At 46.2% G+C, this 24273-nt stretch overlaps 1 protein-coding gene across 4 annotated transcripts in view; it reads left to right on the top strand.

The window, feature by feature from the left end:
- Positions 1 to 24273, top strand: part of LOC123761800 (uncharacterized) — a 653931-nt gene that overhangs the window by 401078 nt on the left and 228580 nt on the right. For all 4 annotated transcript variants that reach the window (XM_069330457.1, XM_069330459.1, XM_069330458.1 and 1 more), the window contains 2 exons: positions 439 to 591; positions 7464 to 7608. In XM_069330457.1, coding sequence (XP_069186558.1) covers positions 439 to 591; positions 7464 to 7608 — 298 coding nt within the window. The remainder of the gene's footprint in view (positions 1 to 438; positions 592 to 7463; positions 7609 to 24273) is intronic.

A 24273-nucleotide genomic window follows, 5' to 3' on the forward strand; every position in this document is an offset into this window, starting at 1 on the left:
TCTCTGAGGGGGCTAGGTTCTGGTTTGTGGTCCCCAGTAGGCAAGAACTCCATGCACATTGACTGATGCCAGAAAGTTAATATATCCATATCAGCCTGGATAGCTCTGGGAAGCCTCCGGGACTCACCTAGAAAATGGCGTTTCATTACATTCAACGCTTGTTTTTAAATTTGCACCATCATTCTACCAAGAACCCTTCAAAAAAATGGTACAGCTCCACGAACTCATGGTACAGTTCAACATCCCATCAAACAACATTTCATATTTGCATTCATCATTACCTAAATATTGCAACAGCTATCTTAAAAAAAAAAAGTAGTGCTCTATGAGCTATTTTGCTTACTATTGGAAATGTTCTAGCAACAATTTACCTCAACATATTCCTTGTATTTACTAAGCAGGTTCTAATATTTTGGATAATAATTGTTGCTTCTACAGATTCTTGAGGTGGAGCCTGGCGAATATGTCCCAAAAAAAAGAAGATTAGATAATCTAGTTGAATTGCCTGACCTCAAAGTTGAACCTAAAGAGGAGGACAGAATTATGAGAGGTTCATATCGTGCTGTTCCAAGAACATTAGAGGACTGGAATGTAAGTATAACATACTAAATCTGAGCTTCATATATAATAGCACTATATTCATCTCTATAAGTATGTACAGAACTAAGGTTTCACAGGCTAACAAATTCCTTCCATTATTGAAAATTAGATTTGAGTGAAGATAAAACTTAACACTTTGATGCTCTGGGCGCACATGCGCCACACTACCCCGGGTGGGTTTGGGCATTTCTCGGGAGCGCGCGGTAATTCTGAAAAGTGTATAATCTTTTCAACTTTGTTACCTCAATTCTCGTCCTAGGTTTTTCAATTTGGAATCATTGTATTCGCAATAGAATTCTCTACAGGACTAAAGGCATATAAAGTCCAAATGCCCAGCGTACCATCCGCAACAAACAGAGAAAGTGAGAGCGTGTTACCCGGGAGCGCGCAAGACCGATAAAATGTGTACACTCCTTTCACTTTGGTCACCTCAATTCTCGTCCTAGGTCTTTCATTTTGGTATCAATGTGTTCGGAATAGAATTCTCAACAGGAATATATGCATATAATGTCAAAAACAGCGATGCGCTCCACCCGCCGACAAGATGAAAGTTACCAGAAAGAGAGCGCTGCACCACCCCAAGGCGCCTCTCATTACAATAGAGAGCACGGTCATACTGAAATGTGTATACTCTCTTCAACTTTGTCATCTCAATTCTCGTCCTAGGTTTTTCAATTTGGTATCAATGTGTTTGCAATAGAATTCTCTACAGGACTAAATGCATATAAAGCCCAAAAGCCCGGCGAGAAAGTGAGAGCGTGTTACCCGGGAACGCGAAAGAGCAATAAAATGTGTACACTCTCTTCACCTTGGACATCTCAATTCTCGTCCTAGATCTTTCATTTTTGTGGCGTTGTGTTTGCAATAGAATTCCCTACAGAAGAATATGCAAATATAAAGTCCAAAAGCCAGGCGTCCCACCCACAGCAAACAGAGAAAGTGACAGTGCGTTACCGCAGTGAGCGCTAATAAAGAGCAATAAAATGGGTATACTCTTTTCAACTTTGTTACCTCAATTCTAGTCCTAGGTCTTTCATTTTGGTATCAATGTATCCGCAATGAAATTCCCTACAGATGTATATGCATATAATGTCCAAAACTGTGGCGTGACCCCTCCCGAAGCCGCCGCCAATTTGCCACCGGAAACGACGCAATGCTGCGTTGTTACCGGACTACCCCTGAGTAAAAAAACAACGCAATGCTGCGTCGTTACCAAGCGGAAGTGTTAAGTAGTAGTAAGTCTTGATTATTTCCTGAGCTAAGGCCTCTCAATTGCTTTCATTGCCATGGCTTATAGGTTCACCTAGGATAACAATTCATTACCAATATCTGTGATAATTCACCATTGCAACGAGATTTTTCAAATGGCTTTACTGCACAACTGAGACTGCTGACAACGCATCCTCCATACTAAATGTAATAAGTACCTTTCCTGACTGCCATGCATAGTACATAATTGCACTTACGGGGCTGTTACATTTACCTCCCCATTTATTCTCCTCGTTCTCTGTTAACCACTTAACACTTTGGCGTACCCCGCGCGCCACCCCTCAACTGTGCAATTTGGGTCCTAGCGTTTCACGGGAGCGCGCGTTAATTCTGAAAAGTGTATACTCTCTTCAACTTTGTCACCTCAATTCTCGTCCTATGATATTAAATTTGGTATTATTGTGTTCGCAATAGAATTCTCTACAGCACTAAATGCGTATAAACTCCAAAAGCCCGGCTAATTACCCGCAGCAAACAGAGAAAGTGCGAACGAGTTACCCAGGAGCGCGCAAAAGTGATAAAATGTGTTCACTCTTTTCACTCTGGTCACCTCAATTTTCGTCCTAGGTCTTTCATTTTGGTATCAATGGGTTCGCAATAGAATTCTCTAGAAGAATATTAGCCTATAAAGTAAAAAACCTGGTCACGCTCCACCCGCCGACGAGTTGAAGACGGGCCACGTGTTAACCGCGAGTGAGCGCCCAGACGCCTTCCAGCTACACTCCCAATTCCTGCCCACAAATGTTTAGTATTTAGTATATTTAGTATTATAGTTTAGTATTTTTTGTGTAGAAGTTGTACATCACATAAGCATTGTAGATAGCCATTTGCACAAAATAGAAGGTCATTTTCTTCGTCCATTTGTGAGTTTTCCTTGTGAAGTGATAATATTTGATCATTTGGTCAAAGTGATCAACATCTTTCATGTTTGTATTGTAGTCACAGATTGCATTCGGCTTGTTGACAGTTACCAAACAGTCCCCAAAAAATCGGATAAAAACCTGATTTTTGGCAATTATTTTAGTGGACGACGCAGAATTGCATCATCCTTGAGATTACCGACAGTAAACGGATGATGCAATGCTGCGTCATGCCCGGACTAAAGTGTTAACTGCGCCAACCGAGTACTGCATTCTCGGTCAGCGGGAAACTGCGCCAACCGAGTACTGTATTCTCGGTCGGCGGGAAACTGCGCCAACCGAGAAAACTTTTTTTGATTTTTCGGTACCAATTCTAAATGTGTACGAGGTTGGTTGTTTACAAAATGGACTCTTAGGACCTCCAGTGAGAGGCAGTCATCTTGGAAAAAATTCCCAGAATGCCCTAGGGCTGCTGGCTGGGTTAGTACTGAATGAGCAACCATGGGTGGTGCACGTGCCTCTGGCTCCCAAATACCTGTCCAACACGGTGTTGAAAGATAACCTCTGTCGGTGAAATTCAAACGTTATAGTTTGAAGAACATAAGGGTCATAATATTGGTGAAGCTAGGCACAATAAGGACCTAACACAAAGGTCGGATGCAAGTGATACAGCACCTATGAGGACGATACAGTGAGTGTATCCAGTTGTAGCTCTGAGCATCACCCTTGCAATCCTGTGTTATCTCCAATTTATTTAGATGATACATAGATGAATCATTTTCTGCGTTCAGTGATGATGCGTCTGATACAAGTAGCATAGATGAACAGTGTTAGCGGCTTCCATGGTCGTGTTTTCCATAGATATTTTCAAGAATACCTGAATCTCTTCCTGACTGACAGACACTCTTTGAGGCTAGCTGAATCTCTTTCTGACTGATGGACACTCTTTGAGGCAAGCTGAATCTCTTCCTGTGAGAGACAATACAAAGCGATCTTTTCAAGACTACCTTACAAATTGATCTTTTCCTATAATGTTTTCAATACTACCTTATGCTTTACAAGCTTGGCTACATGCAACCTACAAGTACTAAAGCCAAGGGTGTACGTAAGTGTGTTATTTGCAAGCACACAGAATGAAGAAACAGGAAGTGAAAAATTTTCTGTACCCGGTGCACTGGGAGCGAAGTCGCGCTGTGTACTATGGACTACTTCGTTGATTATTACTCACTTCCAAAGTACTGAGTGTGTAATACAGTGTGTTACTGTGTAAATAGTGTGTGAAACTGTACATATTGTAATTTTAGTGAATTTTTAACAGGTAATATTAGCAACAATAAACATTTATTGTGGACACATTACTGACACATGTATCACAGTTCCATGGAATATTATGAACGTTTAACTGTATACATATTGTAAAGGACACAAATATGCATCATATACAATAAAAAACAAATATAACCGCTTTGGAAATACATAAAACAAATAATTAAAAATATATTTGTGGCAATACCCAGTGCTTGAATGGCCCAAGCGACTGTGTCTGGGCGATTCACGCACAGGCGACCAGGCCCTGATGACATCACAGCGCACCTTGTCCATGTCCCCACAGCCAAAGTACTGTAAGTGGAATTTGGTATTTATTTTTACATAGACATGTTCAGGGAAGGGAATTTATCATTTTACAAAGAAAAAAGAATTTTGGGGAACACTTTATTTCATGCGCACCTTGGGAATTTCACAATAAACTCGCCGCAGCACGGTGGTTAAGGCACTCATAATTTTAGGATGAAGTTTTCAAGTTCAATTTGCTATACACAAGTTTTAAATATCAGGAATTTTTTTTCTGTTTTATTAAACAATAGAGATTTTATACAAAATTTGAAAATATCCTGAGTTACTTTACAATTTATTGAAATATTTTAGTTTTGTTCTATTAGTTGTATAAAACTGTAATATTAATATAGCTATAGGTTAAGTAGTAATTATAATTAAGAAGCAATGAAATGCTTATCTTCATACACTAAGAAGGTTAGGTTAGGTCGTGGATTTCTATTCAGCTTTTCAGGTAAACTCAAATATTCACAATATATTTGACTGTACGGTTTAATACTAAGTGAAAATAAGTACAATTCCTGACTGCTAGGAATAGTACATAATTACATTTACTTGTGCTGTTATATTTACCTCCCCATATTCGGAGGATGGGCTGCTGGGGATGTGGAGAATCCATCTTAATCTACTACTGATCAATTGGCTCTCATAACACAAGAAACACTCAAACATTCAGCATAACCCGATATTGCTGTTCTTCGACCACCACCACAGGGTGGAGGAAAATGGTAATACTTCACATAAACACATCACAGTATTCACATAAAACTACTATTCACCCCATTCTGTTGCCAGCTTTGCAGAGATTAAATTTTAGTTAAGTTCTTTGCCTTTTGTTACTTGAGTTTTTTAGTGCCTACGTAGGGAGTTCTGTGCTTAGTTTTCACTCCGTTGTTTGGTTTGGCTTTTGCTCTAGTATATCTTTGGCTTTCATGGAGGTGGCCAATAGTGGCTCCCTGAAGCTATCTCGCTGAGATTACTCTATATAATATAGGTCACATTAGTTGCAGAAGTTGTTTGACCAATCAGGAACTAGAACCAGAGCCTGGTGCCCCCCACCTCCTTACAGAGGTTCATAGAACAAGTGACATTTCACTGTCACACTGGAAAAGCATCCAGATAGCCTGATTAGGTCTTTCTGGAACACTGATTAAGCGTGCGAACCACAGTGTGCCCCACCAGCAAAAGCACTCCCATCCTGAGGAAAGGCAGACAATCACAGACCACTGGCTTATCAGAACCAGTGAAGGCAACCCCAAGCAATGAAACCCTCTAAAGGGAGCGTTCCGCACTCCCCAGGAAAGAGAACCCTGGCCGCACAAGGGCAGTGCTCAAGAGGTGCACAGGGAAGATAACCCTGAGCACATGCAGCCCCAAGCACTCTTGAACCCCTGGCTCACACTACACAACCGTGCATAAGAATGGCCACAATGGCAAAATATCATTTGAAAACAAGGAAACCAGAGCCAGACCGACACACAGTGACCAGGCACCATCAGAATAGAACTTTTGGGTGGGGTGGGCCAGCTGCCCCAGTCCACCTACCTCCTCCCTGCAGGCACCATCAGAATAGAACTGATGGGTGGGGTGGGCCAGCTGAGCTGGTCCACCTACCTCCTCCCTCCAGGCACCATCAGAATAGAACTGATGGGTGGGGTGGGCCAGCTGCCCCGATCCACCTACCTCCTCCCTCCAGGCACCATCAGAATAGAACTTTTGGGTGGGGTGGGTCAGCTGAGCTGGTCCACCTACCTCCTCCCTCCAGGCACCATCAGAATAGAACTGATGGGTGGGGTGGACCAGCTGCCTCGGTCCACCTTCCTCCTTCCCCCCAGGCACCATCAGAATAGAACTGATGGGTGGGTGGGCCAGCTGCCCCGGTCCACCCTCCCTCCTTCCCCCAGGCACCATCAGAATAGAACTGATGGGTGGGGTGGGCCAGCTGCCCCAATCCACTCTCCCTCCTTACCCCCAGGCACCATCAGAATGGAACTGATGGGTGGGGTGGGCCAGCTGCCCTGGTCCATCCTCCCTCCTTTCCCCAGGCACCATCAGAATGGAACTGATGGGTGGGGTGGGCCAGCTGCCCCAGTCCACTCTCCCTCCTTACCCCCAGGCACCATCAGAATGGAACTGATGGGTGGGGTGGGCCAGCTGCCCCAGTCCATCCTCCCTCCTTTCCCCAGGCACCATCAGAATGGAACTGATGGGTGGGGTGGGCCAGCTGCCCCAGTCCACTCTCCCTCCTTACCCCCAGGCACCATCAGAATGGAACTGATGGGTGGGGTGGGCCAGCTGCCCCAGTCCATCCTCCCTCCTTTCCCCAGGCACCATCAGAATGGAACTGATGGGTGGGGTGGGCCAGCTGCCCTGGTCCATTCTCCCTCCTTTCCCCAGGCACCATCAGAATGGAACTGATGGGTGGGGTGGGCCAGCTGCCCCAGTCCACTCTCCCTCCTTACCCCCAGGCACCATCAGAATGGAACTGATGGGTGGGGTGGGCCAGCTGCCCCAGTCCATCCTCCCTCCTTTCCCCAGGCACCATCAGAATAGAACTGATGGGTGGGGTGGGCCAGCTGCCCCAGTCCACCCTCCCTCCTTTCCCCAGGCAAGGGGGGGGGGGGGAAGTGGGGCAAACTAGCTCGTGCTAGTTTCACAAAATTGTTGTAATTACCTGTGTAGTTACAGATGAGAGCTAAGCTCATGGTGTTATGTCTTCCAGGGTGGAGGAGTCAGTGAATATCAAATCGTCCATGCTGGATTAGATATTCATCAGGGAAGAGGAAGAGATATTTGACATTCAGCACCTTTCTCTCTCTGTTTTTATTGTTGGGGTTGTTCTTTTGGCAATTTGTTAGGTTGTGGGCTCATTTTAACCATGCAGTAGTCTTTGTTTCACCTAACTTTTTGGGTTCTTTCCTTGGTCGTGGCAGTTATGATTAATTTTAAATGTAAGGTATTCAGAGACCACACTGCTTTCTGCAGTGTGCAGTGTGAGCCAGCCCCTCGTGATTCCCAGTAGGCCAGTAGAACTCCACGACTAATGGCACCTAGTAGGATGGCACTAAATCAGTAATAGTAGCTTCAGAGAGCTTTTTTTTTACATTTTTTGTATTTCAGGATGATGATGATGATAATGAAGAAGGTGAAGATGGAGAACAGTTTCGACGCACTCGAGTACAGTTTACTGCTGTAGAGCCTCGAACCATAGTGTATATGAAGCAGCAAGAAAGTCTTACTGAGAAACAATTAGACCATATGCTTTGTGAGTATTCAAACTACTGCTAATGTTTTGTCTCTATTCAAACTACTACTAATGCTTTGTGATTATTCAAACTATGCTAATGTTTTGTCAGTATTCAAACTATGCTAATGTTATGTCAGTATTCAAACTAAACTAATGTTATGTCAGTATTCAAACTAAACTAATGTTATGTCAGTATTCAAATGCAGTTTTAAAACTAGCAGTAGCCTTGGCACATAGAATTTGTTCTGAATTTTTTTTTTCATTGTTAGAAAAAGGGGAGTGCATACCTGGAGAGGGATCGGAAAGATCTACTCACCGAGCAACTTTTTCGATGGGTAATTTAGTAAATATACAATGCCTCCCTGTTCCCTAGTTATGGTGTTTGTAAGTTATTTCAAATTGGAAATACAGAACAAATATAATATATAAAATACACTTCAAATATAAGAGGAAATGACAAGTAAACGGCACAATGACTTTGAATTTTGGTACTCAAACAAACCAGCATGATGCATGCATTACATTTATTAAAAAACAAAACAAAACAAAAACAGGAAATTGGACATATAATAGATATAATAAATCCATTCAAATAGATGGATTCTGTACTCAATTACACTGAGAAACTGAGGTAAACCTCCTTAAAAATGTGAGGCCTTGCGACCTCACTCCCCCCCTCCCCCCCACACACACGATATATAAAAAATATAATATCAGACAGACAGTATGGTTTTCAATCTGGAAGATCCTGGGTAACAAACTTACTCAGTTTTTATGATCGAGCCACAGAGATTTTACAGGAAAGACATGGTTGGGTTAACTGCATCTATCTGGACCTAAAAAAGCCTTTCGACAGAGTTCCCCATAAGAGGTTGCTCTGGAAACTGGAACATATTGAAGGGGGTGACAGGTAAGTTACTAACATGGATGAAAAATTTCCTAACTGACAGAAAAATGAGGGCTGTAATCAGAGGCAAGGTATCGGATTGGAGGAATGTCACGAGTGGAGTACCACAGGGATCAGTTCTTGCACCGGTAATGTTCATTGTCTACATAAACGATCTACCAGTTGGAATACAGAATTACATGAACATGTTTGCTGATGATACGAAGATAATAGGGAAGATAAGAAACTTAGATGATTGTCATGCCCTTCAAGAAGACCTGGACAAAATAAGTATATGGAGCAACACTTGGCAAATGGAATTTAATGTGAATAAATGCCATGTTATGGAATGTGGAATTGGAGAACATAGACCCCACACAACCTATAAATTATGTGAGAAATCTTTAAAAAAATTCTGACAAAGAAAGGGATCTAGGGGTGGTTCTAGATATAAAACTGTCACCTGAGGACCACATTAAGAACATTGTGCGTGGAGCCTATGCTACACTTTCTAACCTCAGAATTGCTTTTAAATACATGGATCGAGAAATGCTAAAGAAATTGTTCACGACTTTTATTAGACCAAAGCTGGAATATGCAGCGGTTGTATGGTGCCCATATCTTAAGAAGCACATCAACAAACTGCAAAAAGTGCAAAGACATGCTACTAAGTGGCTCCCAGAACTGAAGGACAAGAGCTACGAGAAGAGGTTAGAAGCATTAAATATGCAAAAACTAGAAGATAGAAGAAAAAGAGACGATATGATCACTACGTTCAAAATAGTAACAGGAATCGATAAAATTTATAGGGAAGAATTCCTGAGACCCAGAACTTCAAGAATGAGAGGTCATAGATTTAAACTAACGAAACAAAGCTGCCGGAGAAATATACGAAAATTCACTTTTGTAAACAGAGTGGTAGACGGTTGGAACAAGTTAAGTGAGAAGGTGGTGGAGGCCAAAACTGTCAGTAATTGCAAGGCATTATATGACAAAGAGTGCTGGGGAGAAGGGACACCACGAGCATAGCTCTCATCCTGTAACTACACATAGGTAATTACACTTAGGTAATTAATTACACACACGCATGCATTAGGAATGCATTAGGAAGTGATGTGGTGAAGGCTGAAACTCCATACACAGTTTCAAGTGTAGATATGATAGAGCCCAATAGGCTCAGGAACCTGTACACCTGTTGATTGACGGTTGAGAGACGGGACCAAAGAGCCAGAGCTCAACCCCCGCAAGCACAATTAGGTGAGTACAATTAGGTGAGTACACACAAACACACACAGGAGAGAGGCAGAAAGAAATTTTGAAAAAGGGATAGCGGATAAATGTAAAACAGAACCTGGCCTATTCTATAAATTCATAAACAACAAATTGCAGTTAAAGGATAATATCCAGAGGTTGAAAATGGAAAACAGATTCACGGAAAATGAAAAGGAAATGTGTGAAACATTAAATGAAAAGTTCCAAAGTGAGTTTGTACAAAATGAAATCTTCAGAGAACCAGACACGATAAGAATTCCAGAGAACAACATAGAGCGGATAGAGGTGTCTAGAGATGAAGTGGAAAATATGCTAAAGGAGCTCAGTAAGAACAAAGCAGCTGGCCCAGATGGAGTTTCACCATGGGTTCTGAGAGAATGTGCATCTGAGCTCAGCATTCCACTTCACCTGATCTTTCAGGCATCCCTGTGTACAGGAATCGTAGCAGACGTGTGGAAACAGGCTAACATAGTTCCAATCTACAAAAGTGGCAGCAGGGAAGACCCCCTCAATTATAGACCTGTATCATTGACAAGTGTAATAGTGAAAGTATTGGAAAAACTAATAAAAACTAAATGGGTAGAACACCTGGAGAGAAATGATATAATATCAGACAGACAGTATGGTTTTCGATCTGGAAGATCCTGTATATCGAATTTACTCAGTTTCTATGATCGAGCCACAGAGATATTACAGGAAAGAGATGGTTGGGTTGACTGCATCTATCTGGACCTAAAAAAAGCTTTCGACAGAGTTCCACATAAGAGGTTGTTCTGGAAACTGGAAAATATTGGAGGGGTGACAGGTAAGCTTCTAAAATGGCTGAAAAATTTTCTGACTGATAGAAAAATGAGGGCAGTAATCAGAGGCAATGTATCGGAATGGAGAAATGTCACAAGTGGAGTACCACAGGGTTCAGTTCTTGCACCAGTGATGTTTATTGTCTACATAAATGATCTACCAGTTGGTATACAGAATTATATGAACATGTTTGCACATGATGCTAAGATAATAGGAAGGATAAGAAATTTAGATGATTGTCATGCCCTTCAAGAAGACCTGGACAAAATAAGTATATGGAGCACCACTTGGCAAATGGAATTTAATGTTAATAAATGCCATGTTATGGAATGTGGAATAGGAGAACATAGACCCCACACAACCTATATATTATGTGAGAACTCTTTAAAGAATTCTGTTAAAGAAAGAGATCTAGGGGTGGTTCTAGATAGAAAACTATCACCTGAGGACCACATAAAGAATATTGTGCGAGCAGCCTATGCCACGCTTTCTAACTTCAGAATTGCTTTAAAATACATGGATGGTGATATACTAAAGAAATTGTTCATGACTTTTGTTAGGCCAAAGCTAGAATATGCAGCGGTTGTGTGGTGCCCATATCTTAAGAAGCACATCAACAAACTGGAAAAGGTGCAAAGACATGCTACTAAGTGGCTCCCAGAACTGAAGGGCAAGAGCTACAACGAGAGGTTAGAGGCATTAAATATGCCGAAACTAAAAGACAGAAGAAAAAGAGGTGATATGATCACTACATACAAAATAGTAACAGGAATTGATAAAATCGACAGGGAAGATTTTCTGAGACCTGGAACTTTAAGAACAAGAGGTCATAGATTTAAACTAGCTAAACACAGCTGCCAAATAAATATAAGAAAATTCACTTTCGCAAACAGAGTGGTAGACGGTTGGAACAAGTTAGGTGAGAAGGTGGTGGAGGCCAAGACCGTCAGTAGTTTCAAAGTGTTATATGACAAAGAGTGCTGGGAAGACGGGACACCACGAGAAGACGGGACACCACGAGCGTAGCTCTCATCCTGTAACTACACTTAGGTAGTTACTTAGGTAATTACACACACACAAATGTAAAACAGAACCAGGTCTATTCAATAAATTCATAAACAACAAATTGCATGTAAAGGATAATATTCAGAGGTTGAAAATGGGAAATAGATTCACGGAAAATGAAAAGGAAATGTGTGAAACACTAAACGATAAGTTCCAAAGTGTGTTTGTACAAAATGAAATCTTTAGGGAACCAGACACAATTAGAATTCCAGGGAACAACATAGATCACATAAAGGTGTCTAGAGATGAAGTGGAAAAAATGCTCAAGGAGCTAAGTAAGAACAAAGCATTTGGTCCAGATGGAGTTTCACCATGGGTTCTGAGAGAATGTGCACCTGAGCTCAGCATTCTACTTTAACTGATTTTTCAGGCATCCCTGTGTACAGGAGTTGTAGCTGATGTGTGGAAAAAGGCTAACATAGTTCCAATCTACAAAAGTGGAAACAGGGAAGACCCCCTTAATTATAGACCTGTATCATTGACAAGTGTAATAGTCAAAATATTGGAAAAAATAATTAAAACTAAATGGGTAGAACACCTGGAGAGAAATGATATAATATCAGACAGACAGTATGGTTTTCGATCTGGAAGATCCTGTGTAATGAAGTTGCTCAGTTTTTATGATTGAGCCACAGAGATTTTACATGAAAGAGATGGTTGGGTTGACTGCATCTATCTGTACCTAAAAAAGGCTTTCGACAGAGTTCACCATAAGAGGTTGTTCTGGAAACTGGAACATTTTGGTGGAGTGACAGGTAAGCTACTAACATGGATGAAAAATTTCCTAACTGACAGAAAAATGAGGGCTGTAATCAGAGGCAAGGTATCGGATTCGAGGAATGTTACGAGTGGAGTACCACAGGGTTCAGTTCTTGCACCGGTAATGTTCATTGTCTACATAAACGATCTACTAGTGGGAATACAGAATTATATGAACATGTTTGCTGATGATGCTTAGATAATAAGGAAGATAAGAAACCTAGATGATTGTCATGCCCTTCAAGAAGACCTGGACAAAATAAGTATATGGAGTAACACTTGGCAAATGGATGTTAATGTGAATAAATGCCATGTTATGGAATGTGGAATTGGAGAACATAGACCCCACACAACCTATAAATTATGTGAGAAATCTTTAAAGAATTCTGACAAAGAAAGGATCTAGGGGTGGTTCTAGATAGAAAACTATCACCTGAGGACCACATTAAGAACATTGTGCGAGGAGCCTTTGCTATACTTTCTAACCTCAGAATTGCTTTTAAATACATGGATGGTGATATACTAAAGAAATTGGTCATGACTTTTATTAGACTAAAGGTGGAATATGCAGCTGTTGTGTGGTGCCCATATCTTAAGAAGCACATCAACAAACTGGAAAAGGTGCAACGACATGCAACTACGTGGCTCCCAGAACTGAAGGGCAAGAGCTACGAGGAGAGGTTAGAGGCATTAAATATGCCAAAACTAGAAGATAGAAGAAAAAGAGGAGATATGATCACTATATTCAAAATAGTAACTGGAATCGATAAAATTGATAGGGAAGAATTCCTGAGACCCGGAACTTCAAGAACAAGAGGTCATAGATTTAAACTAACAAAAACAAAGCTGCCGGAGAAATATACAAAAATTCACTTTTGTAAATAGAGTGGTAGATGGTTGGAACAAGTTAAGTGAGAAGGTGGTGGAGGCCAAGACCGTCAGTAGTTTCAAAGCGTTATATGACAAAGAGTGCTGGGAAGACAGGACACCACGAGCATAGCTCTCATCCTGTAACTACACTTAGGTAATTACACACCTCTCAGCTTAGTCCCAGCTCCTCTCTGAGTGATGCAGAACTATGCTACATGAAATGCTTGTGAAATCTACTTTACAAACATAGACAAGCATTCTCCCATACACATCTTGACAACTTGCAAACACTGGCAAATGAAACTTAAGTATTAACATTTGGTTACCAACCCAACAGTTAGCATGGTGGAAACAGACAGGATAACTGTCGGTGTATAGTAAGGCCGATGAGCATCCTTTAAACTACATGTAGTAAGAGTGGGTTCAATGGATCGATCTATTATGAGCTGTACTGCAGACCCGCAGGGACGTTATATAGTCTTGAAGGCAACTAACCAAGCAGGACTCCAGGTATGTTCCAGGACAACCCAGGCACTATTGATGCCCTCTGGAGGAACAGACATTGAATGCAGCCTCTAGAATAAACTTGGCTGTGAAGGACGTCTATGGCATGCATGAGAGCAAGTGCACAACCCTTAGCACACCCAAGGTTCAGTTCTAGCAACAGTAATGTTCATTGTATATATAAATGATCTACCAGAGGGAATACAGAGTTACAGGAACATATTTGCTGATGATGCTAAACTACTGGGGAAAAAAAAAAGACAGACAACTGACAATGCCCTTCAAGATTACCTGGGCAAAATAAGTGAGTGGAACAATACATGGTAGATGGAATTCAATGTAAATAAATTCCACATTATGGAATGTGGAATAGGAAAAATAGGCCATACACTACCTACAAATTATGTGGAACAACATTTAAGAACTTGGAAAGAGAAAGTGATCTAAGGGTGGTTCTGGAAAGTAAATTGTCACTAGAAGACCAATAAAAGGACACTGTGTGAAGAGCATATGTTATGCTTTCCAACTTTAGAATTGCTTTTAAATGCATAGGTGGAGAACTATTAAAGAAATTGTTCACAACTTTTGTGAAACCAAAATTAGAATATGCAGTGGTTGTAAGGTACCCATATCTAAAGAAGCACATCACTAATGTAGAAAAGGTGCAAAAACATGCTATGAAATGGCTTCCAGAACTGAAAAACAAGAGCTATAATAAGAGGCTAGAGGTGTTAAATATGCCTAAGCTAGAAGATAGAAGAAAAAGATGCAATATGATCACTACATATAAATAGTAACAGGAATTGATAAAATTAACAGAGGAATTCAGAACAAGTAGTCTTAAGTTCTAGCTAAGGAAACAAAAGTGTCACAAAATATAAGAAAATACTTTTTTTGGGGGGGGGAGCCCCGTCGGCTCCCCGGAGCTATCCAGGCCGAATGGATATGTATAACTTTCTGGCATAAGTCAATGTGTATGGAGTTCTTACCTACCGGGGACCATGAGCCAAAACCTGGCCCCTTCAGAGAGGCATGAGAAGCAATGGCCTATAGAAACCCCCAAGAGGTTGGGAGCATTCTATGTCTGCCATCGACCGCAACAAGCACCCAAAAAGGTCAGAGCCCCAAAACAAACCCTTATTCTAGTGAAACTATTGTTACCGAAAGCCGAACGAGTGGACGGAACTCCCCAAATGAAAATTAGCAAACGAGCATGATGTCATCATGTTGTCCTGCCACTGTCTGTGCAACAAACCCCCCTCCCCGGGAGGGGGAAGGGGGAGCCCCAGACCCTCGCGCCGTTTATTGCTCGGTAATTGGCACAGCTGGGGGTTTTCTTATCTTTGTTTGTCTCTGGGTAGGGGCAGTTTTTATCACTGGTAGGGGCGCGGGGGTACTGCACAGCTAGTTTTCACCAATTATAGGGGCCAGCTCTGTGCCGCCTGGGTACGTTGTCCTCTTGCGGGGTTTTTCTTTTGTTTTTGTTTTCTGCCTGGTGGGGGGTTTGCCTTCGTGGTTTTCCCTTAGCTGTTGTAAGGGTATATATATATTCTGTGTTTTGGTGGTATTCCCCGCTTGGCCCCCGTGAGTGGACACGTCCTGGGGGTTCAGCTTTTAGCAGTTTATTTGGTAGACTTGGGCGCCGGTTTGTAGTACCCCTGCCTGGGCTTTCCCTAGATGAATGTGACCCTTGAGTCCCCTCTCGCTTCATGCGAGCTTGAAGGTTGCTCTGTCCCCTTATCTTGAAGTGACACTCACCGGTTGTGCCTCCGCCATGCTTCCTGTTGGGTCGGTGATTCCTTTGACCCAGAGTCGTGCGATGCTTGTTGTCTGTATGTGCTCCAGTTCACCCAAGCTACTGATACTGATATGAGGGTGCAGGTAGCTGCTGCATTGAATGCTAGATTTATGTTGCTGCAAAGCGCTAGGTTGATTGCGGCCCCAGATGCCCCGAGACTACCCCGTTTTGGTTATAGGGACCTGGACTTGGGGGTGGAAGTCGCTTTGGCTCTGGTTCTGTCCGCCCCTCCTAGTCCTTCCCCATCCATTGTGCATCCGGTTCCTCACCCCCCCTCCCCTTGCTTCCGGCTCCGAAGCGTCTGAGGGTTTTGGAGTCGGGGGAGGATTTAATTGGTGTTGAAACTCGGGCGGTCTTGGAGGGGAGTCCCCTTCTGGGGTTGCGGCAGTGGCATTTGAGTCTGGTTCTCCTGTCGGAGCTTCTGGGTCTGACCAGTGGGCCCCTATTGTTCCAGCTTTTTTGGCTGCACCCGCTTCTTTAGAGGCGGGGGGTTTTGAGGCCGGCTTGGCCCTGGGTCCTCAGGGTGGGGTTCCCGGGGCAGGGGGAGGGGTTGACTTGGGGTCCTTGGGCTCCGTTAGACCCCGCCAGGGTTTTTCTGCCCTCAGAGCAGGGCTTAGTGTTACAGGGTAAACGGGTTCTCTTTTGATCCCTCCTATTACAATTTGGATTTGGTGTCTACCCGTCCCCGGGTTCAGTTCAGTTCCGTGATCCCGTGGGTTCCTCGGTCCCGTCCTTCCAGAGGTTTTTGGCTTCCTGTATCCCGTCTCAGGAGGTGCGGGAAGCCATTGAGGCTGACCTTCTGCGCGACCCGGATTATGGTTTCATGATGGATCCACGCTCCTGCGTGTGCGGATCATCTTGTCCGTACTGGGTTCGTTATGAAGTTCTGGAGTCATCCCGGTTGGCACACTGCCCGCTCTTTTCGTTGGAGGCTTGGCCTACGTTCTGTCGGTCCCGCGTGCTAGAGTGAAGGGAAGCTCAGACAGTGTTGCAGGTTTTCCTGTGGGGCGAGTTCGAGCACCTCAATGCGTGTTTGTTCGGCCCTGCCCTTCCGCGGGATGTTGGTGTGATGCAGCTTCATGTGCAGGTTCCCTCCCTTTTGGCTACCTTGGTTGCAGAGAATTTGCGTACTCGTGGCCTGCTGGCTTCTGCCCTGAGTTTCTTTTCCCTCCTCGAACTCGGATTGGCTTGAGTTAGATGTGGGGGCGTCTAGGGCCGCCGCTGGGTCGGGTGCGCTGCCCTCAGCAGTTCAGGCATCATCTGCCTTGTTTAAGCTGTTTGCACCGCGCCTGCGGGATGCAGTTTCGCGTTTTTATGCTTCTCTCCTTGCGTGTCGGCACGCGGTGCTTGCTTTTTCCTTGGAATCCACACGGGCCCTGGCTCTTCAGTTGTCCATTGCTGTTTGCAGAGTCTGCGTTGGTGCAGTATTTGCAGGCGGCTTCGATTAGTTGTCAGCCTATGTCGGACTTGTTCGTATTTCGGAGGGCTCATGGGGAGACCTTCCCGTAAAGGTTGTGCCGGGGCTCATGGTTCCTTCCGTCATGGTAGGCCAGTAGTGCCAGATTCAGGGCAAGTGCAGCCTTCAGTTCCGTCTGTTTCTGGTCAGCGAGGGGTTCGTCCTGTTCGCCGCTAAGGTTCTCATAAGGTGCGTCGGCCCTTTCGTGGTTCATCCCATTGACAGGGCGATGGGGAGGATGCTTGCTCTGTTCGCTCGCTCCTGGTCCCACGATTTGTTGGCTTTTCAGGTCTTTTCGTACGGCCTGCGGTGGCGTTGGGTGGCTCCTCCTCCCTCGGGGGGCTCGGGGCTTGCAGGGCAGGCCTCTTCTCCGGCGCTCTATCAAGTCATCTCGGAGTGGGTTCGCTTGGGCGGGGTCAAAGTGACCTCGTCCCTCAGGTGGGTTTCCCTGCCTGTTTCAGGTTCCAAAACGGGGCTGAGCGGACCTTCGGTTCATTCTAGACTTGTCCTGTCTGAACCCGTGGGTTTATTGCCCCTCTTTCAGGATTACTACTCTGTCTCAAATCCATCTTCTGTTAGAGCCGGGTGCTTGGATAGTGTCCCTGGACCTTAAGAACGTGCATTGGCAAGATTGTTTGCATGTAGGCCCCTCCTAACCACTCCACATACTTCGGTTGCCTTGGTGCGTTGTGCAGGCTCCTATGTCAGGTTAGGTCTGCGCTGGTGGGTTTTGACGGGTTCCTTCGGCATGGATGTCCTACTTCCTTATCGGGTCATGGGTGCCGGGTTGTAAACCTGCTCAGATGAGGTGATCCTTGATGGACTTACCTCGCCTTCACGCAATCATTGGTGGATTTTGCGGGAAATTCTCCCAAGAGGGGTGGTCACTGTATGTCTCCCTCATTCAGGCCCATACGTCTGAGAGTTTCTGTTTTAGTTTCCCTGCAAAACCAGGAAAGAACAGGGTAGGGAGGATCCATCTCTTATCCTCCAACCGTGTGGCCAGGGGCCTGAGAAGTTGTTCTCTGGTCTTTCCGCGTAGTTTCTCTTGGGCGTATTTCAGCGTTTCCTCAGGGTAACCTCTATGCCTAAACATCTCCCATAGGTCATCTAGCTCTGGGTAGAGGGTTTCGTCCTTGCTGTTTATTCTTTTAAGGCGTAATCCTAGGGAGAAGGGTAATGATTTCTTTAGGGCTAGTGGATGGCATGAGTCGAACTTCAAGTATGTGTGAAAGTTCGTAGGTTTGTAATACGCCTTCGTGTTCAGGTGTCGGGTTGTTTCATCCACGTACACCGTGGTGTCCAGGAAATTTATTGTGGTGTTGTCGTGTTCTAGGGTAAATTTGATATTTCCGTGGACTGTGTTCGCCCAGGCAAAGAAACCCTCTAGACGTGGGAGTCCTCCTACCATGACTCCAAAGATATCGTCTATATATCTATAGTACACTGCTGGGGCGTCTTCTCTGTGGGATCTCTCCCTATCAAAAACTACATGCATAAAGATGTCAGCAATAGCTATGCTACTGAATGTTCCTATGGCAGTGCCCTTCGTCTTTCTATATGCCTTACCATCGAATTGAAGGAGGGTATCCCTCATTACATGGAGTATTGCTTCCTCTAATAACTGCCTGTGAGGCGGCCTCCATACTCCCGCTTCTCGTAGTTGCTGTGTAATTTTGTGTTTGTTTTCATCAAAAAAGATTGCTACCACTTTGGCTGCCTCTCTCCGTGGTATGCTCGGGTAGAGTGATACCACGTCCAATGAGAAAAGGCAGGCTCCGCTTGGAACTGGATTTCTGATGCTGGCTATCTTGTTCAGGAAGTCTGTTGTATCTTTAAGGCGTTCCGGTAGGAGTTGTAGAAAGGGGTTGAGGAGGGCTGTACATATCCAGTCCACCGGTCTGGTAGGTGCCCGGCAGCCGCTCAGCACTGGTCTCCCCTGCCACGTTCCTGTGATCTCGTTCGGTGGTTTGTGAATCTTTGGTAGAAGATAAAGGTGTGGGATGGCAGATTCAAAGGCTACGTAAAAGTCCCTTGCTTTTGCTTGCATAAGTCCACCATTCCCATCTTGGGCTTTATTTTCAAAAAGCTTGAGGACTAGTTTCCTGCTCCTTGTCTGGGCGTTCTTCAGAGCAGTGTCTTGGTTTGTGATCCAGTGGTACGGTGCTGTGTCCACCAGGTGTCATTCCATTTCCTGTGTATAGTTATCCCGTCGCCAGACGACGACAGTGCCTCCCTTATCCGCGGGTTTAATCACAATGTCCGTTCACGACTTTAGTGATGCCAAGACTTCCCTCTCCTCTCGGGGCAGGTTGCAGTTGTGTCTGCACTCTGTGTCCCGTCCGAGGTCTTCCTTCAGGTTCTGTATCACTGACCTCAGTCCTACCAGGTTGTAACTCAGTCGCAGTTTCGTTTCTCTTGAGTGGAGGTACCTAAAAGAAAGAGAAAGTTTAGTTTTTGGGGTTGCCCATTGTAACTTACATTGCTCCGGCCGGAGGTTGCTCCAGACTTGGTTGATACTGTGCTCCAAGCTGTTGCCGAGGTCCTCAATGGTGTCCTGTCGTATCTTGCGTGCTGGCGGGCCTATCACTAACGTAAGACCTCTCTCTAGCAGTTTCCTTTCGTACTGGGTGAGGGGGACTTCCGAGATGACTGTTTGTCTTAGTTTTCACTTCCTCTGCTGTAGTTCGCGTTGTTTCCGTTTCTTCTCTGACCTCCTTCATTCCACTCTTCGTCTCTGCCTCCTCCCTGCTGGCCTCTGTTCGTGCTGTTCCAGCATCTGGTCTTGTTGTTGTTCCCTCCGTCTGGCTCACAGACGGAGGGAACAGTTCATCCAAGGTTCAGAGACTAGTTCGGTTTTGTTGTGGGGTGTCAAGCTTACCACTTTCGTTGCCTTCCGTTCCGCTTGAATCTGGCGCCTCGTTTGTTTACTTGCCTTACTCAGGTCATGGTGGCCTGGCTGCTTCTGTTAGGTGTTTGGGTTCTGACCTACCTCGACGACTGGTTGGTTTGGGCTCCCAGCCAGTTCGCGTGTTTGCTCACCAGGGATTTGGTTCTTTCCCAGCTCGCCGGGTTCGGGTTCTTGGTGAACTGGAGGAAGTCCCATCTGGTTCCTCTCAGGTTCAGTCTTGGCTGGGTCTTCGAAGGGACGCTCTTACCACTTCCTTGTGTCTTTCCCCGGCAGCTCTGCTTTGCCTGCATTCCCGCCTGCATCTGATCCTGAGGGGCTACCGGGTCACACAGCTGTTGCTCGAGAGTTTGTGTGGGAGCCTGAACTTTGCCACAATGGTCTACCCGCTGGGTCGGGTGTGATTTCGTTGGCTGTTTTGGTTCCCTCGGGGACATCCCTTCCACCTCTCTCACATTCGCTGGGTTCGACCCCCGGGGGCCTTACGTCGGCTGCTGCGTCGTCGGCTTCCTTTTCGGGTTTTTTCGGGGTTCAGTGCCATGGCGCCTACCCGAGCCCTCGCTAGATGTGTTCACAGATGCATCACTTCTTGGCTAGAGCTTTGTGGCCAGTGCTCACCAGGCCGGCCAGGGGTGGTGGAGTCTGTCCCTCTGTCTGGCTCACAGCACAGTGCGGGAGTTCGCGGCGGTGTGGAGGTCGCTCCAGAGGATTCAGGTCGCTTGCAGATTGACAATCAGGCTCCATTTGGACTATTCCCCGGTGGTCCCCTGTGGAACCGCAGGGGTTCCATGCGGTCCTTGGCTCTTTGCTCTTTGGGGCTGGTCACTTCGGGTGACTCTTCCGCTGAGTTCTTGGGGTTTGGCTATTATGGTGGTTCATGTTCGGGGGGTGTCCAATGTTTTGGCAGATGGACTGTCCCGGTTCATTCCCCTGTCCACAGAATGGACGGTCGACGCCAGCTTGTTCAGTTGGCTCTGCCAGACGTTCAGGCCTCCAGAAATGGATCTCTTCACATCGGCGTGCTCGAGGCGTCTCTCAGTATACATGGCGCCCTTCCCAGACTGCGAGGCCGTCGGTGTCGACGCCTTTCGAGTGGACTGGGCGAGGTGGGGTTACCTATACCTCTTTCACCCCAGTTCAGCTGTTGCTCCTGGTCCTGGCTTGCTTGGAGACTTACCAGGGGAGAGTTGTCTTTCTGGCTACTTGGTGGTTGGCCCAACCTTTGTTTCAAGCGCTGCTTGCACGGTGTCCGAAACCGAGGGTCTTCCCGTGGCTCCACCTCCTTCAGCAGATCGGTCCAGCCCGGTATGAGGCTGGTTTGGTCTTGTCCTCAAGTCTTCGCGTCTGGTCTTTTTGACTTGAGTCTATCATCACGTTGTTGGTCTCCCACCTGCGTGCTTCGTCTCGGTGACAGAATGAGGTTTCATGGCAGTCCTTTCGTTTTTTCCTATCACTGCATAGGTGTTCTTCAGTATCTGATAGGGTTGTTTTGTCCTTTCTTTCTTGGTTATTCCAGGCCCGTCATCGTAGGCCAAATACTGTCGCCTTGTATCGTGCGGTGCTGGCAGAGTCGCTTCAGCTTGCTTTCGGTGTTGATGTTACTTCTGCCCCATTCTGTAAGCTTTCTCGTGCTATGTTTCACCATCGGCCTGCTCATGCTCCGCCTGAGCTGTCCTGGTCTTTGTACAGGGTGCTCTTCTATCTTTCCTCTCCTCGGTTTGTGATGGGCCATTGGTGTCAGTTTCTGAGACGTCGTTGCCTTCGGTGCCGGCGTCATCTAGTCAGCGCGGTGATCGCCCTGTTCGATGTTTGGTTTCTCGTAAGGGGTGGCAGCCCTTTCACGGTTCGCCCCTGTACGTACGGCTTTGGGGAGGAGGCTCACTCTGTTTGCCCATGCTTAGTCCCACAATTTGTTGGCCTTTTCAGTTGTGTCATCCGGCCTGCCGTGGCGTTGGCTGGCTCGTCCTCCTTTTAGGGGTTCGGGGCTGACAGGGCAGGCTGCTTCTCCTGCACTTCGTAAAGTCGTCTTGGAGTGGGTGCGCTAGGGTGGGGTTGAAACGACCCCGTCCCTCAGGTAAATTTCCTGCCTATTTCCAGTGCCGAAACGGAACTGTGTTGATCTGAGGTTCATTCTGGACTTTTTCCCCTGAACCCCTGGATTCCTTGCCCCTCCTTTCGGATGGCTTCCTCGCCCCTCCTTTCTGATGGCTTCCTCATCGAGGTTTTTGGCGTTCGGTGCCTTGGCGCCTTCCGGAGCCTTCGCTCGATGTGTTCATGGATGCGTCATCTCTCGGCTGGGGCTTTATGACCAGTGCTCGCCAGGTTGATCAGGGACGGAGTGGTCTGTCCTTCCTTCAGGCTCACAGCACAGTTCAGTCTGGTTCATGCTTCGGAGGGTTTGGGTCGCTCGGGGTTCGACTATTCGGCTCAATTTGGCTCCATTCGGACTGTTCTCCGGTGGTTCATCGCCTGAACCGTGGGGGTTCTCTTCGGTCCTTGCCTCTTTGGGGTTGGTCCCTTCGAGTGGTTCATCTGCTGGATTCTCGGGGTTTGTCTCTCCGTGCGGTTCATTTCCAGGGAGTGGCCAACGTCCTGGCGGACAACCTGTCTCAGTTCAGTCCCCCTGTCCACTGAATGGATAGTCGACGCTGACTCCTTTAGTTGGCTCTGCCAGTCGTACGATCTCTTAGAGACCTCTTTGCGTCGGCGTGGTTTTGGTGTCTCCCAGTATATGTGAGGCCCTTCCATGACTGCAAGGCGTTCGCGGTGGATGCCTTTCAGCAGGACTGGTTGAGGTGGGGTTACCTGTATCTCTTCCCCCCGGTCCAGCTGTTGCTTTGGGTTCTGTCTTGGTTAGAGACCTTCCCAGGGAGAGTAGTTGTGGCCCCTTGGTAGCTAGCCCTGCCTTGGTTTCCGGCGCTGTTTGCTCGGTCTCCGAACTCAAGGCATTTCCCGCGTCTGCGCCATTTTCAGCAGGTCGGACCACTCCAGTATGGGGCTGGTTCGACTTTCTCCTCTGCTCTTTGCGTCTGGTCTTTTTGACATGGGTGTATCACCATTTCTATGGTGATCAGGTGGATTCATTGATGGTGTCCCACCTGAGAGCTTCGTCTCGGCGACAGTATGAAGTTTCCTGGTGTTCTTTTCGCCATTTTTGGTTTGTGGCCGAGTTTGTGGCCGCCTCCTCTAGAGTAACTCCCTATTTTCTTTCTCTTTGGGTATGTAGCTCCAGGGAGCCGTAGGGGCTCCCCACAGAAAACCAGCGTTGAAAGTAATGAAATGCCATTTTCTGGGTGACCCCTGGAGGCTCCCTGGCAACTCTCCCTCCCACTGGTCGGCAGTTTTTTTGAGTTGGTTGAAGCTTAGCTTCCGAACTGAAGGCATCCGGCGTGGTGAGGTCTGGGGCCCCCCTCTAGGGGAGGGGAGGGCTGCGCGGACGAGCGGCGCGGCAGTAAAGTGTGATAATTGCTTGTTTGCTTGTTTCCTTGGGATTGCAAATCTGGTTTTCTGTGGAAAGCCCCTACGGCTCCCTGGAGCTTATCGGGCTAATGTATGTTATATTAGACTGGAACATTAGCTAAGGAGTTCAGACCTACCAGGGACCAGCACCAGAACCTGGACCCTGGTAGATCTGTTCTTTGAACTGTTCCTTTTCTTTAAGGGCGTAGGGCTTGGAAGACGGCTCTGCCCCGGGACTTCTGTTGCGGGTTCCTGGGGCTGTGGGGGATGCCTGCTAGCAGTTCTGGGACGGTTTGCCCCTGCCTGGGTTTTCTGCTTCTGGGCGAAGTTTTTCGCCCTTCCAGTCTGCTTGCTTTCCACTTTTGCTGGCGTGTTTTCCTATTTTTTGCATCGGTCACAGCCCTCTGTTCTGATGGCCATTTTCTTCTGCCAGTTTCCTAGCGTGGCCACCAGGGTGGCGTTGCAGTTTGTTTACATGCGCATGGGTGTGCAAGCGAGCGTCTTGGGTGAGTTTTTCACCTTTTTTCGGGGTTTTTATTCTCCTGTTGTCGTCTCTTTGCTTTTCTGGTGTTTTCTGCCCGTTTCCTGTTCCTCTGGGAACGTTTAAGTGTTGATTTTACACCGGGTTTTCCATTTTGTCTGTTTTGGGTCTGGGCCCTTGGGTTTGGGCTCAATGTCCCTAGCTGTTTTGCTTGCTCCCACACCTTGTCCATCGGTTTTTGGTCTGTTTTGACCGTTTCCCTGGGGGTTCTGTCTGGGGACTGTGCTTTGCCTTTCTATGGTGTATCTCCGCCGACAAATGTTGTGGTTTCGGCTCCCCCTGGTTCGATTCCGGGTTCCTTTGGGTTCTTTGGTTTCGTTCCGGAAGTTTGTTTCTCGTGAGCCCCCCTTTGTGGGTTCAGGGG

Source organism: Procambarus clarkii, chromosome 24 (assembly GCF_040958095.1).
Source record: "Procambarus clarkii isolate CNS0578487 chromosome 24, FALCON_Pclarkii_2.0, whole genome shotgun sequence".
Taxonomy (NCBI): domain Eukaryota; kingdom Metazoa; phylum Arthropoda; class Malacostraca; order Decapoda; family Cambaridae; genus Procambarus; species Procambarus clarkii.